At 46.0% G+C, this 15,138-nt stretch overlaps 1 protein-coding gene across 9 annotated transcripts in view; it reads right to left on the reverse strand.

Moving 5' to 3' along the window:
• The window catches only part of LOC125155237 (quinone oxidoreductase-like protein 2), a 40,872-nt gene extending 31,884 nt beyond the window's left edge, over window positions 1-8,988 (reverse strand). For 4 of the 9 annotated variants that reach the window (XR_007148098.1, XR_007148099.1, XR_007148100.1 and 1 more), the window contains exons 1-7: window positions 8,731-8,979; window positions 8,533-8,641; window positions 6,360-6,456; window positions 4,081-4,139; window positions 3,459-3,524; window positions 2,566-2,675; window positions 1,704-1,785 (exon numbers count right to left, since the gene is read on the reverse strand). Coding sequence is in view for 5 of the 9 variants with exons in the window: in XM_047840287.1 (XP_047696243.1) it covers window positions 1,704-1,785; window positions 2,566-2,675; window positions 3,459-3,524; window positions 4,081-4,139; window positions 6,360-6,456; window positions 8,533-8,641; window positions 8,731-8,780 (573 nt within the window). In the remaining 4 variants the exon portion in view is untranslated. Of the gene's footprint in view, window positions 1-1,703; window positions 1,786-2,565; window positions 2,676-3,458; window positions 3,525-4,080; window positions 4,140-6,359; window positions 6,457-8,532; window positions 8,642-8,727 lie in introns of all 9 variants that reach the window. The other 5 variants (XM_047840287.1, XM_047840283.1, XM_047840282.1 and 2 more) reach the window with 5 other exon arrangements.
• Between the last annotated feature and the right edge of the window lie 6,150 nt (window positions 8,989-15,138).

The following is a 15,138-nucleotide window of genomic DNA, read 5'->3' on the forward strand; positions in this document are numbered from 1 at the left end:
GCATTCCTCATCCCCCCTGCTACCAGAATGAACTTTGCAAAATGCAAATACAATCATGGTACTTCCTAGTTCAAAGTCTTTAATAGCTCTCGATGGCTTCCAATAAATGTTCAAATTCTTCAGCGGTGCATGATCTGGTCTCTGCCCACCTCCCTGGAGTCACCTCCCACCATTCCCCACACAGACCCTTTGTTCCACAGATGCTACCAGCAATTCCCTGAATGCAACATGTGACATTCCATGTCTCTGTCCTCTGATCTGCCCTTCCACCACTAAAATGGCCCTCACTTCCCTTCTTCCTCCGTTCAACTGCTACCAGTCCTTCAAAAGTCAGCTTACATGTCTACTCTCTCCAAGAAATCCTCCTTATCTGATACCCACAGCCTCAGAGTGATACCCCTACAGGGACTTGGGTCTTTCTTTCCTTTGTTTGTTCTTTCATTTAAGAGATAGTTATTCGGGGCGCCTGGGTGGCTCAGTTGGTTACGTGGCTGACTCTCCATTTCAGCGCAGGTCTTGATCTCAAGGTGGTAAGATCAAGTGCGTCAGGCTCAGTGCTAAGCGTAAAGCCTGCTTAAGATTCTCTCTCTCCCTCTCTCTCTCTGACCCTTCCATGTGCACTCATGTGGTCACTTGCTCTCTCTCAAAAAAAAAATTATAGGGGCGCCTGGGTGGCTCATTCGGTTAAGCGTCCAACTTCGGCTCAGGTCATGATCTCGCGGTCCATGAGATCGAGCCCAGTGTCGGGCTCTGTGCTGACCGCTCAGAGACTGGAGCCTGTTTCAGATTCTGTGTCTCCCTCTCTCTTTGACCCTCCCCCGTTCATGCCCTGTCTCTCTCTGTCTCAAAAATAAATGTTAAAAAAAAATTTTTTTTTAAATATGTAAGAAATAGCTATTGAGTGCCTGCTATGGTCTAGGTACCATGCCAGGTGCTAGGACTACAATAATGAGCCAAAAAGACACTATTCCTGCCTTCATGGGGATTACAGTCAAGTAGGAAGGAGGCACTAATCCAAAAATGACAAAAGTAAAGGCTAGACCACACACTGAGTGTACCATGAAAGAGACGTACAGGATGCTATGAGACCATACACAAACAGCCAGGGGCTGGGATGTGGGGACAGATTACCATCTCCTGAGGGACAAAGAATACTTCCCTGAAAATATGACATCTGAGTTTAAATTTGAAGTGCGGGGGCAGACAGTTCAGAAGAGCATTACAGGTAGAGGAAATGGAATCTGCAGAAGCCACGGAGCAAGTCAGGCCTTGCCAGGTTTTGGTAACCAGAAGGAAGAGTGATCTACTCCAAGGTCCCCTCATCAGTCTGCAGGCAAACAGATGGCAAGACCCTAATCTGGGTTACTTTATCTCCTCAGTGCCTTGCGCGCGATACTCATGAATGAACGAATGAATATATTCTATCTAGGTTTGAAAACTGGAGGAATGATTTTTTTTTTTAATGTTTATTCATTTCTTGAGAGAGAGAGTGGAAGCAGGAGAGTGGCAGAGAGAGAGGGAGACACAGAGTCGGAAGCAGGCTCCAGGCTCTGAGCTGTCAGCACAGAGCCCGACGCGGGGCTCAAACTCACGGACCGCGAGATCGTGACCTGAGTGGAAGCTGGACACCTAACCGACTGAGCCACCCAGGCGCCCCAGGGATGACTTTTTTTTTTTTAACAGAGAATCTAACATGCAAATACCTTAGCCTGAAGAACATTTGTTGCCACATCTATCACTGCAAGGCCTGTGGCTCCAGCTGCTGCTGTCACTAAAACAGTTTCTCTGCCAGAGAAAGATGAATATTACTTCGGAAAGCTTCAAAAATCATGCAACCGTATGATTTCATGAACATTTTAAAGCCAAAAGAGAACTTCGAGGCCATTTCACTCAACCCTTCACGGACACCCACTCTCCAGACTTTGGAGATGGGTTATGTATGTGACTGCTTGACCTGTGCAAATTTGGTCTGGTTGAAGACTTCCCAGGAAAAATATTCCTTAATCTCTCTAGAGGTTTCTCTCCAGAAATTCTGCCCTAGAATCATTCTCACGTTAAACGTTGCTGAATTTTAGAAGGCGTCGATCATGTAATGGTCACTGCTCAATTCAATGCTCAGGCTCTCTAAAAAGGGCAAGAGGCATATTATTTCAGGTAAAGTGAAATAAATTCTGCACGTTTGAGTTTGAAATACCCCAGGTAGGCACACACAACCAAGCTTCACAGAAACAAATGCCACAGGACTCTGTTAAAACCAGACTGGAGCGAGTTTACATAAACCAACTCTAAAATTTAAGGTTTGCTAGGAGGTGATCTCGAGTGGCCAGGTTTGAAAGACAGATCTCTCCCAATTCCTATTGGCCAAGTTCACAGTCTACCATTCCTTCTCAGACAAAAGGATATCTCCACTACCAACAGACCCTTCTCTTGGGTCACTACCTTCCTTTGGCCCTTCCTCACATAGACTGGACAGGGAGCAGAGAGGAAGAGGCAAGGCCTTGGTGGGCACTTCTCATATCAGACAGAGACACCACCTAGCCCTCTGTTGTCTACGTAGTCTCTTACCCAGGCCGAGTACAGGCCCGATGCTCCAAGGCCAAAATAGCAGTGACATAAGATACAGGCAAGGTAGCAGCTTCTCGGAGGGGGACCCCTTCTGGAATCTGCCACAGTGTCTATAAAAAGAGATAACAGTAACTTAGGGATTACGCACATGTACCTGTTCACAGAGGCTTCTCAGTAAATATTATGATCTGATTGACTGACTGGTTCGCAAGGAAACCAAGCTTGTCAGGAACCATGCCCAGGGTAGAAGTTAAAACCAAGCAAGCTGTGACAGAGTTCAGAACTTGGGTGTACGAGTCTTCGAAGATCCTAAGGCTGGCATCTGGCTCAGGAAGGAACCCACTTTCAAAGAATGGAACCACACTGTCATGGGGATGAACTGGAAGGTTCTATACAAATTTTACCTGAGTAAAGCTGTGAAAAAAAGTGTATGCTATTCACCACTAGGGGCCACCGTTCCCATCCTGTACAACCCTACCCCTCCACCCTGGCTGGCTCCATGCCCAGGACTCTTTCACAAGCTTCACGCAGGGGAGAAAGCTATTGTATCAAGCTCAATGCCTCAAACCAGTTTTTCTACCCAAACTACCTATGGTCCGATTGGACAGCCAACCAGCTGCTCCAGGCAGGACTCAGAAAACAAAATGCCCTTCTTCCTTACACCACTCCACACAAACAAAGCTCTGTGTGAGGGTTGTCACACCAATATAGAAAATGGGTTTAGCATTCAAAAGAAAGAAGTGCTTGGCTGAGAAACAAATACAAATACAAAAGAGAATACAAATACAAAAAAGAGGGAAAGAAGGCTAACAAGAAATGAGAGCTAGGTGGAAATTAAAGAGAAGAAAGGAGGAAAAAAATCTCCAAACATGAATATTGAGAGGTGGGGATACCTTGTGATCAATGATGCATTCTTCAGCCATACCATTAAAGCCACTGACGCCAATAACTCGATCTCCCTGAAGAGAAAATACCATTAAGGGTACGTTCAAATGCACGGCCTTGCCATTTACCTCTTCCCAAATGCACCAAAACAAAAAAGAAAATCTTTCTTTCTGACCCCATAAGACACAGATTTGCCTGAACCATCTATTCAGAGTTAATGTTTAGTAAATAATTCAGCCACCTCCTCAATATCCCCACCAGGATGCCAAGACAATAGGAGCACATTTTGAACAATGACAGGACAGTGTAAGGAAAAAGTTGATAGGAATTAGCATCCCAGGGTTATTTTTTTTTTTTCCACAAGAGGCTGAAACTTGAGAATTTTCTCTCCTCTCAGTAACTGAAGCCTGAGGTGCTGCCTTCTTTAGTAATAAAAAGTTTTACGAAGCCAGGAACTTCCACTGGCTTCCTGCCTCCAATTCAGAATTAGCTTCTTCCCCCTCCATCTCACTTTCGCTTTGGTGTCTGTTGGCAAAGGCCAAGAGAAGCAAGACCCTTCAGCTACAAATGAGGTTAGCATGTTTCTCACAGCTACACACACATCAATTCCCTGGATTTCAACTTATTTACCTCTTTCACTGTGCTGACATCTGTGCCTGTCTCCAATACTGTCCCCGAAAACTCCATTCCTAAGACAAATTGTTTAAACACTAGGTTATCTATAAAGCCTGGCACCATGGAGATGAAAACAACGTGATCAACAGGCCATCCTGTCAGCTTTCTAGAGCTGAGAGGGCTTAAGTGTTCCCCCACCACCCAGGCTAGAGGGGAAGAGCTTCATACCCAAGGCACAGGAAAGTGAACTTAAGATTTCATGATCACAACCTGAAAAGCTATGGCAGTCCTATTCTTACCAGACACAAATGAAAATTTCAAGAATGGGCAAAAGCACAGAGAATCACAGGTACACAAGTACTTTTTTTCTTTTTAACATTTAGGGGCACCTAGTGGCTCAGTCGGTTAAGCGTTTTCTTCGGATCAGGTCATGATCTTGCGGTTTGTGAGCTCAAGCCCCGCGTCGGGCTCTGTGCTGACACCTCGGAGCCTGGAGCCAGCTTTGGAATCTGTGACTCCCTCTCTCTCTGCCCCTCCCTGGCTAATGCTCTGTCTCTGTCTCTCAAAAAACAAATAAACCTTAAAAAAAATTTTTTTAACATTTATTCATTTTTTGAGAGACACAGTGAGTGGGGGAGGGGCAGAGAGAGAGGGAGACACAGCATGTAAAGCAGGCTCCAGGCTCTGAGCTGTCAGCACAGAACCCGACACGGGGCTCGAAACCATGAACTGTGAGATCATGACCTAAGCTGAAGTCGGACACCTAACCGACTGAGCCACCCAGGTGCCTCTAGCACACAAGAACTTTTGATCCTGCTCACTGGGGCTTTGGGCTCCCTACAGCACCCCACTTACAATGTTCATCAGATTGTATTTATCTGTTTCCAGTTCTCCTCTTGAGGGCGATGAGGACATGAACTATATTTATTCATAAGTACTTGGCTCAATTTGGATGAACTGATGTAGTCTGCTCTTTCCTCTTCCACCTCCAAAATTTCTGAATTTAATGATCACATATTTCCCACTTGAGCTTCAAGAGGAATAACTCAGTTGAATATGACATTCCCCACCCCCATCCAGCATGTCAGCAAATGCAAACAGAGGGAAGTGGTTCCAAATGTTGAGACACAACCAAACACCCCAAGGCCAAAACACAGCAACTATTTTGCAATCGCTGTATCCTTAACAGTATATGTCTATATAAAATATACATGTACTCTATACACAGTGAGCTATACTTCTATCTCTTTAAATAAATTTCAACAACAAAAAGCAGTCATTTGTCCACATATTCAGGATCTAAATGTAATCAGATTGGGCGTAATTAAAATCAGACAGTGGACTGCTAGAAATGTATAAACTCTTTTTCTTATTTCTGATTCTTTGATACTAGATTTCTTTAGGAATGTGTTTGTGAGGACTGAGAGCTTTAGCTGCAAACAGATGTTTATGATCCTTCAGTGAAAAAACAGACGCACTAACAAGGAATGAAAGGGAATGATGAGGGCCAGTGAGGATTCTGATCAGAATTCTGGTGGACATGGTATGTAAAACTTCATTTGTTCATTTCTTCATTTTTAACTTTTTTATTGAGGATCTACAATGAGCCAGGCACAATGCTAAAAACAGGGATATGGGGCACCTGGGTGGCTCAGTCGGTTAAGCATCCGACTTCGGCTCAGGTCATGATCTCGCGGTCCGTGAGTTCGAGCCCCGCGTCAGGCTCTGTGCTGACAGCTCGGAGCCTGGAGCCTGTTTCGGATTCTGTGTCTCCCTCTCTCTCTGACCCTCCCCCATTCATGCTCTGTCTCTCCCTGTCTCAAAAATAAATAAATATTAAAAACAAAATAAAAAAATAAAAAATAAAAATAAATAAATAAATAAAAACAGGGATATAACTGGGGGGCAAAACAGGTATAGAACCTTCCCTCAAGGAGCTCACTATCCAGAGCTCCTTTTTTTTTTTTTTTAAATGTTTATTTATTTTTGAGAGAGAGAGAGAGCACATGCACTGGAGAGGCAGAGAGAGAGGGACAGAGGATCTGACAGTGCAGAGCCCGATGCGGGGCTCAAACTCACAAAATGAGATCATGGCCTGAGCCAAAGTCAGATAATTAACCGTCTGAGGCACCCAGGTGCCCCCAGAGCTTCTTAATTAGTGGTGAGGCTGACATATCAGAGGCATCACTGCCGTCAGGCAAGCACCACCGGGGGTCGTACCCGAGGTGAAGCACATGGTTCTGAAAACTCTGTATCTTCTTGCCCAGCCGGTCACTTGGTCCCTTCAGACTCACCAGGTGTGAAGGGAAGTTGAGGCTTTTCCTGATACTGACCACGGCAGACCAAAATATCAGCAAAATTAACTCCACAGAAATGGACGTCCACTCTGACCTACAAAGGAAACGCAGCGGCAAAGTGGAGCGGTGTGCATCCATGGAGACAGAGTTCGGTCAATTACACCAAAATATCTTCTGAATGTCTACTGTATGCCAAGAATATATGCGAAGTGCCAGTGTGCAATCATGAGACAACCCGGACAAGGTTCTTGCCTTCGTGGAGCTAGGAGTATGGTAGAGAAGACAGATATCAAACAAATAATTGCGATGATTTATTTGCTAAATTACAACTCCTACAAAAAAAATGTTATAGAAACATATGGTGCTATGAAAATGCATCATGGTGTGGTTTGACCTTTTGGAGACGTCAGGAAAAACATCTCTGAGTAAGTAACGCTGGAACTAGGAACAGCTGAGTTAACCATTCAAAAGAGGAGAGGGAAAGCCTGACACGATCAAAAGCGACGGCGTGTGCAAAGGCCCTGTGATGGGAACAAAAGAAAAACCAGTGAGCTTAGAGCACAACGAAGAGAAAGAGATGGGGCTACAGAGCAGGGACCACACACACCATCCAAGGGTCCACAGTCTTTACTGAGGATCTTAGTCTTCACAGTAGGAGCAGTGGGCAGCCATTAAAGGATTTGAAGCAGAAGGATAACATGACCAGCTGTTGTGGGGATCAGCAATTACCCTGGAGGCTGGTTCTAGATCCCCAGCTTCTGTGTTTCATGACCGTGCTAGAGCAGAGGCAGGCCTGAAGCAATGTAGCCCACACTCTTGTACGCCGGTGGTTCTCCAAGTCTGGTTCCAGAACCACCAGCTTTACTGCTACCTGGGAACTTAGAAATTCAAATTCTCAAGCCTCACCCCAACCTAGGGAATCAGCAACTCTGGGGACAAAGCCTAGCAATCTGCTTTAACAAGTCCCAGGTGATTTTGACACGGGCTGAAGTTAGAGAACAGGGCCAAGAAACAGGAGGAAACGAAGGCTGCGAGACAGAGTCGCTGACATCCCTCTACGTGCTTGCTTCCATTTCCAGTTTAGTGCAGAGGTGGCCATGTTGGTGAGAAGGCATCTCTATGGGCAAAAATGCATCCATTCAACAATGTGTTGAGCGCCTGCCGTGTGCCAGGCACCATTCCAGAGTATGAGGATTTAACGGTGAGTAAACTCACATAGACCCAACTCTCATGAGCTAATTCCTTCCCAGGCAGTGTCTGGGCAAATAACAGAACAAAGGAGCCCAGCCTTCAGCCCGCCCACACTGCGTGCATGACACATCAGTTGTTGACATGCATGCCACACGTAGGTCCTCAAGCCACTCCACCTTGCTTCGGGGATGAGTCAAGAATAAATGTCTTTCAGCACCCAAATCCCAGGGAGCAGGCTGCCATCACACACCCGCCCAAATAATCCATTTGGCAACAGGGTCCCTGTTAGTGATGCTTCTGGGCTGCAGCCGCATTTCTGCCTCTCACCAGGGATCCCTGACAGTAAGGCTCACTGTTTGCTCCACCTTGTCAGAGGTTCTCATTCTCCATTAGAGATGACACTGTGTCACCAGAGTGGTCACCGTGGTCACCCGGCAGGGCCAAAGTGACTTCCACATTTCGCCGGAAACGCCCACAATCCTAAACTAACCCCACCCCAAATCACTGCGCTACACCGAAGGAGGGGACAAGACACATATTTAGGAAGAATTATAGGACAGATGTTACCAGACTGGTCTGGGGGAGGAGAAAGGACAGATCAGGAAATGCTTAACGCTGAAGAGGAAGCCATTGATGGGGTCCTTTTATGTTTGTTAAACCAATAACCTGATGCGGTCATGAAAAGTCGTGTGCAAATCAGAATTGTCTCTTTCTAAGGCAACAGCTCTGGAGCCTTCAGAAAGAGGCCTGCGTTTGAATTTGGGGGAGCAATCTTCCTTCAGCACTTGTGGCCTTTTGTGAACCCTGAAAGGGCCCTTCCCGCCCAGGACAGAGTTGCGCTCCAGTCTCCCGGCCTCCCCCTAGCTGAGCACTTGGGAACTCCGCTCAGGACGGAAGCCTGCGGAGCGTGTGGTGGCTGCCAAGCGGAGAGCGAAAGTGGGTGTCAGGCATCCCGGGGACAGGCCAGTCACCATCCTACCTCGTGAGGCCGGACGGGGCGGGAGGCGACCTCCTCGATGGCCAGGGGCTGCTTCAGCTCGGCGCAGAGCGCGGCGCGGTAGTGGCGGCCGCAGCCAGGCCCGGCCCTCCTGCAACACAGAGCAAGGGTCGGTTACTGCCCACCCCCCCGCCCCCGGCTGTCTGACTTTCGGAGCGCAGGGGGAAGTCGGGGCACCACCTGCGAAGCCACACCCGAGGGAGGCACCGTCCCCAAGCCACGGCCGCCATGGCCCGGAGCGGAGAGGCGCGGAGGGGTGGCCCGGGGTGGCAGGAAGCGCGGGACAGCGCCGGCCCCGCCCTGACCCCCGGGATCGCGCGAGAGCGTCCCACCCGGCTGACCCCTGTGGCCGGAACCGCGCCCGGGCCACCCCTGGGCCACCCCACCCGCGGGGCGCCGTGCGTCTCCAAGTGTCTGAGCGGGGTGCGCGGACCCCGGGGCGCCCGAGCCCCTAAGGCCCCTGGCTCCCTGGTGGTGGAGCCCGCTGGAGAGGAAAGAAAACAGTAAAAGCAATAGATCATCCGACCTTAAGCTATTGTTCACATTTTGCTAGCAAATTTGGGAGACTTTTAAAACCATACTTGGTGACATTTAAATAGGGGTTGTTGGGTCCTCTGCACATGGGAAATCCTAAATGCGCAGGTAAAGGCTTTAATGTCTGCATCAGCACTTTACTGGAGTTCAATTCTTGTTACTAATTTTCTCACACTTGCACAACTATTAACATAAAACTGTATGGTTAGTAGTTGATCCATTGTTGAATGATCATACACAGATCCAAGAAATATTTTCGATTAAAGTCAGGCCCAAAGCTGGTCGTTTTTTATGTTCCTGATGCCTGTATTATGCCTGGCACATAGATGGTCAATAATTGACCCAGTGACTACAGAATTCCTAAGTGAACAGGAATACTCTGGAAAAACTGAAAACAATATGATTGGTGAAATATTATAAAACTGGGTAGATTTCTAACAGTAACCAAATAGCAAGAGAAGCACGTTTTCCTGGGAAGAATATTTCATTTGACAGGTGGCTTTTAAACACAGCTCCATGTCTTTCGAAGAGATCTGGTCAAGGAACACAGCCTCTCAGTTTCAAGCCCGGCTCTAGCACCTGTCTGTGGTCTCATGCCACCTTTGGCAGGGCACCTGATGGCTGTGGGCCCCAGTATCCTCCGCTACAAAGGGAAAGCATGGGACCGGATGATTCCCAAATTCCTAAATCCTCTTTCTATGTTTTGGTGAAAATAATGGTCCAAGATAGCAAATGACCTGGAAGGAATGATCAGGAATGGAATAAAGGGAAAATAGCCAACATGAAGTAGCAATGAACTTCTGAGATTATGGCCTAGAAGCTTTGGTGGGAAAGGAATCCAAGAACTAGATCCCTAATGTAGTAGCGACTCACTGTTATTTTAAGAGCACTCACAGAGAATTTGAAAAGTCATTTTAGCCTCTGACCGCCTCAGGAGGAAGCTCAGGCCGAAGAGGAGCGAGGACGACAAAGTGAGAAGACGAGAAAACATTCTGGTTGCCAGATAACAGTGAGCAACAGGAAATCTCAAGTCTATGAAGTGCGAAACAAGCGTCGATTGTTCTGAGGACAAAATGAGTTGTTACATATGGAACATGTTTTGTAAAATATTAGGTATTTATATGAGATATAAAGCAAGCAATTTTTAGTTGAACTCCTTGAAAGCAGCAACCGTTTCTTCATATCCTTTATGTTTGAAGTACTTTGCACACGCAACCCTTTTAGGCATTTAACCCATGTTTATCTAATGAATTGTTGGATGAGCGTTCAATTATCTAGTGTCAATATTCCAGATAATTGAAAGTATCTTTAAGCATCAAGTCTTTTCTTTTCGATTAAGTATTTTTATGGAGACTTTTCTCTATTGTGCTTTTCATGATATCCTTGTCATTCTCAGAGAATATGAAAATTAGTGAGTTTTGGGGAAATCTATCAATACTGCCTTCTACATTTCTAACGGTATCTGAAGAAAATAGTGAAAGTCCCTTTAAGAAGAATCTTGAAGGGAGATGAAAGTATCTTAACTAATTGAGGTGATTTGAAGCATTTATATGCAAAATCACTTTCACATTTCCAAAAAGCCTCAAAGGTAAGTGACAGGGCAGCAACAGTAGTTGCTATAGTAGCAAAAGAAATATTTAGCCTATCCATCAAAGTGCTGCCATCACACCATTCCGTCTAGTTTTTGTTATCATTTCTGGTTATTTTGTTTTAATTGAGGGTACAGCGGAAGAGTGGACAGGAAGAATAAAATTTGAGCCCTGAGGAAGACTAAGACCAAGCAGCTATATCTGAGCCGATCGGTCCTCTGAGAAGAAAAAATCCATAGCTGCCCTGCAAACCAGTTTGAGGGGCTCATTAGGAAGTAAAAGAGTAACAGATGACTCTTCCTTCTGGTACAACTCACATGAAGAGATAATATTTAACATCCAGAAGCTGCTGGAGGACAGAGGAGGGAGAAGAAAGCCAGAGCTGAATACACAAACAGCTATATTTTCACAGAATAATGGAAAAATGATATACAAACAATATAAAGCACTGAACAGGACTATGCTGAAGATGTAAAAGTATCCCCCGAGTTAAAATGCTTTCTCCAGGGGCACCTGGGTGGCTCAGTTGGTTAGGCCTCTGACTTCGGCTCAGGCCATAATCTTGAAGGCCATGAGTTCGAGCCCCACGTCGGGCCCTGTGCTGACAGCTCAGAGGCTAGAGCCTGCTTCGGAATCTGTGTCTCCTTCTCTCTCTGCTCCTCCCCCGCTCACACTCTGTCTCTCAAAAATGAACAAATGGTAAAAAATATATATTTTTTTTAATTTTTTTTAATCTTTATTTATTTTTGAGAGAGAGACAGCATGTGAGCAGGGGAAGAGCAGAGAGAGAGGGAGACACAGAATCCGAAGCAGGCTCCAGCCTCTGAGTTGTCAGCACAGGGCCTGACGTGGGGCTCGAACTCATGAATTGTGAGATCATGACCTGAGCCGAAGTTGGACGCTCAACTGACTGAGCCACCCAGGTGCCCCCCCGCCAAATTTTTTTTAAATAGATATAAATCATTACCTTCTGCCACAAGTACGTCCTCCAAGATTCCTGAAGTGTGTGGGAGTAGTTTGCCTTCTCACTGAATTCCTGCAGATTGTTCTTTCTGATTGTTGCAGTTGGGATTAACTTTTATCAACCACAGAGATGAACTTTGGTTATTGATACACATAATACATATTGACCTTCCTTTCTTTTCCAAGAACTGTGTAAGATTTGCTATGTCACCTACTTGCTCCAACATTCGTGGAGTCATAGAATTTCAGAGCTGGGATTGATCTTGGAGATAATTCAATCCAACTGCTTCATTTACAAGCGAGAAAGAGGAGGCTAAGGGAGAGACTGGTCCAAGGTCACGCTGCGAGTTAGTGGCAAGAGTAGTGTCAGGATCTGGCTGTCCTGATTTCCTGTTTGCTTCTCTTTCTACTGAGCTTTTTGGAATTCACTTGGCGTTATACATCATCATCATAAGATTTCACATTTCCATAGCATTTCATAGGTTGCGAATCACTGTCGCCCAAATTGTTTCACCCTGCCGTTCTTAACTGGTAACATTACAAACCAGTCGCTAAGTGCTTTTGCATTATTTCATTAGCTCTCACAATAGTCCTACTACTGGTATACCGTTTTCCCTCTCTTATGGATCAGGAATGTAGGCTTAAGGAGGTTAAGTAAGTAACTTGCCCAAGGCCACGCAGTTAGGAAATGGAGCCATTTGGAAGCCTCCTAATTGCCTGATGCTGGAGCTGCAACACAGTATCCGGGTATCCAGCCGCCCACTGTGCCTCCCCTCACAACCACCCTCCAGAGCAGACGAAGGAGGTTTTGTAGGATACGTTTTAAAGCCATGCTTTGCTTGTAGTTTTAAGCTTAATTGTATAGGAATTTTACAGTAGTTCCAGCCTAGAAAATGGACCAATTCCCTGAGGGAGAGAATATAGAGAAAGCTGCCTCCAGGGATGCCTGGAGTTAAGAGACAAGAGCAGGAAGAGAACATATAATTAGGAGTTACTACCCTATTCCGTGTAGCCATAAGCTTGAAAATGCATTGATTTCATTTAAATTTATAGCATGTGAGATAAAAACTGTGACTCTGTGAAGTAGTTTTTACTCACACACACACACACACACAGGATTTTAACGAAACAATGTGCTGACTAGGTTGCCATCGCTTAGGCAGGTACCAGCAGGCATTTGGGCTAAATTCCTGGCACCCGGATGGGCCAATCTGGAAGCAGTGATGACGTGGACAATGGCTGCCATGGCCCCGCAAACTAACCACCGGTGCTTGACGCAGGGATCTATTTTCCACCTTCAACCATAATTATGGAACTAGTTTACAAGTTCCCAAGCATTCTGGCAACTTTATGAAACTTTTCCAACCCCTCCTCCCCCAGAGAGAACAAATTCTTCCCTTCCATATGTCTTCCCAAAGAACTTTGTAGAAACCTGTATTAGCTTGCTAATTTCATTGTTCGGGTAGTATTTATTTGTCTTTCTATTCCAGCAGCTAAGCTGTGAGCATCATGGATGGTTGTGAGACCAGCAGAGCAAAAATAATTTGGGCCTTGGAATCACATGTACCTACGTGTGATTCCTGGCTTAGCTATGTACTTATTGTGACCTTGGGCAAGTTATTTCATCTCTCTGGGCTTCTGTACACTCATGTGTAAAGTGAGCATAGTAATCCCCACCTCAGGTGGTACTTGTGAGAATTAAACAAGGTAAGAGAGGACATGGCAGCACGCAATAAATGGCAGCTCCTACTATGAAGACAGTCCCTGCCCTTGAACCTCTCACCATCTAATGGAGCGAGGCACATTTAATTAGGCATCAGAGATGCCAGTGATAGGTCCTGTGACAGAGGGCTACAAAGGGGTCTGGGACAGCACAGGGGAAGGTCAACCTCCCCCAGCTGGAGACCATCATTTCAAGAGAACCTCCCAGAGGAAAGATGAGGAAGAATTCAACAGACAGTAGGCACAGCTAAGTGAGTCCCAGGCAAAGGAGTGCAGGAGAGAGAATGTAGCATGCTCAAGAAATTTTAAGTGGTCAGCTATGACTGAAGTTATGGCTTGAGCTGGCTGGTGAGTGTTGAGAGACCAGGCTACAGAAGCAGATAGTGATGTAGAAAGGGCATAGGTTTTGGAGTGGGGCAGTCGGGAATCCCAGCTTCACCCACTTCCCAGCCACATATCCTCATCCAAGTCTCTGTTGCCCCATTTGAAAAGTGATTGTGATTACATGAGCTAATGTATGTAAAGTACCCGACCGAGAATATACATTTAAGTGATAGCAAGTATTACTTATCACTATTTATCTAGAATGAACTTGGTGGTTGGTCCATAGGACACCCTCATTTTGATTGAATCAATGAAAGGATGAATGAATGGGCAAATTCATTCACTTTATACATATTTATTAGATACCATCCACGTGCCAGACACTATTCTAGGCCCTGGGGATACAGCACTAAACATAACAGACAAAAATCTCTGCCCTAGTGGAACTTGCAGCTCATAAATGAAGAAGGAAGGAGAGCCTGGGGGGCTCAGTCAGTTAAGTGTCTGACTCTTGGTTTCGGCTCAGGTCATGATCTCGAGGTTTGTTCGAGTTTGAGCCCCACATTGGATTCTGTGCTGACGGCACAGAGCGTGTTTGGGATTCTCTCTGTCCCTCTCTCTCTGCCCCTCCCCTGTTCGCTTGCTCTCTCTCCCAAATACATAAACTTAAAAAACAATAATAATAATAAATGAAGAAGGAAAAGGGGGCCACTGGTCATCACTGGTTGATGAAAAGCTGATCAACTGACAAAGCAAGGTTCCAAGAGGTCTGGATGTGAGCCCCACCTCCAAACAATAAGAAGGCTTGTGCCCCTGCCTTAATGCTTCTCACTTATCAGCCCCCGGCTTCCTGTTGTGATCCAGGAGGACTGGTGAGTTGTGTTGTTGGCAGGAAGAAATGTCAAGGAGGGCTCATTCATCCCTGGGCTCTAAGTCTAAAGCTGTGGCAAGAGGAAGTAGGAAAGCAGCACACACACAAAAAGGCTATGGAGAGGGAGACTTGCCTATCAGAGCCTCCAAGTGATAAGGGAGATAAGGGAGATTTGCCCAACTCAGCAGCCTTGTGATGTGTGGAGATTTTATTTCAATAGCAGGATAATCATATTTCACCGTGTGTATCTCTTTACAAAAAGGGTTCACCTAGGGGGATCTCATTTAATCCTCAAAAGAACTCTACTTGGTAGGAATTAACCCTATTTAATCCCATCTCTCGCCTTTAACTGCTCCCTCTCCACTGCCTCCTGCCCTGGGGTAATAGAACCACGCCCAAGTTCAATTACAGACAAAAACAACAATGACCTTCCTTCATCCCTCATCCCTCTCCAGCCGACACCCTATTCAATCTCCTCCCCACAGTCAAGAAAGCAGCTCCGTTACTCTCCTTGCATTCGGTCTCCTCTGGGATCTTCCCCTAAGTGCCCTGAAGTTCTTGCTGCAGTCACTATTGATGCCCGGT

The sequence above is a fragment of the Prionailurus viverrinus genome, chromosome F1 (genome assembly GCF_022837055.1).
Source record: "Prionailurus viverrinus isolate Anna chromosome F1, UM_Priviv_1.0, whole genome shotgun sequence".
Lineage (NCBI taxonomy): Eukaryota > Metazoa > Chordata > Mammalia > Carnivora > Felidae > Prionailurus > Prionailurus viverrinus.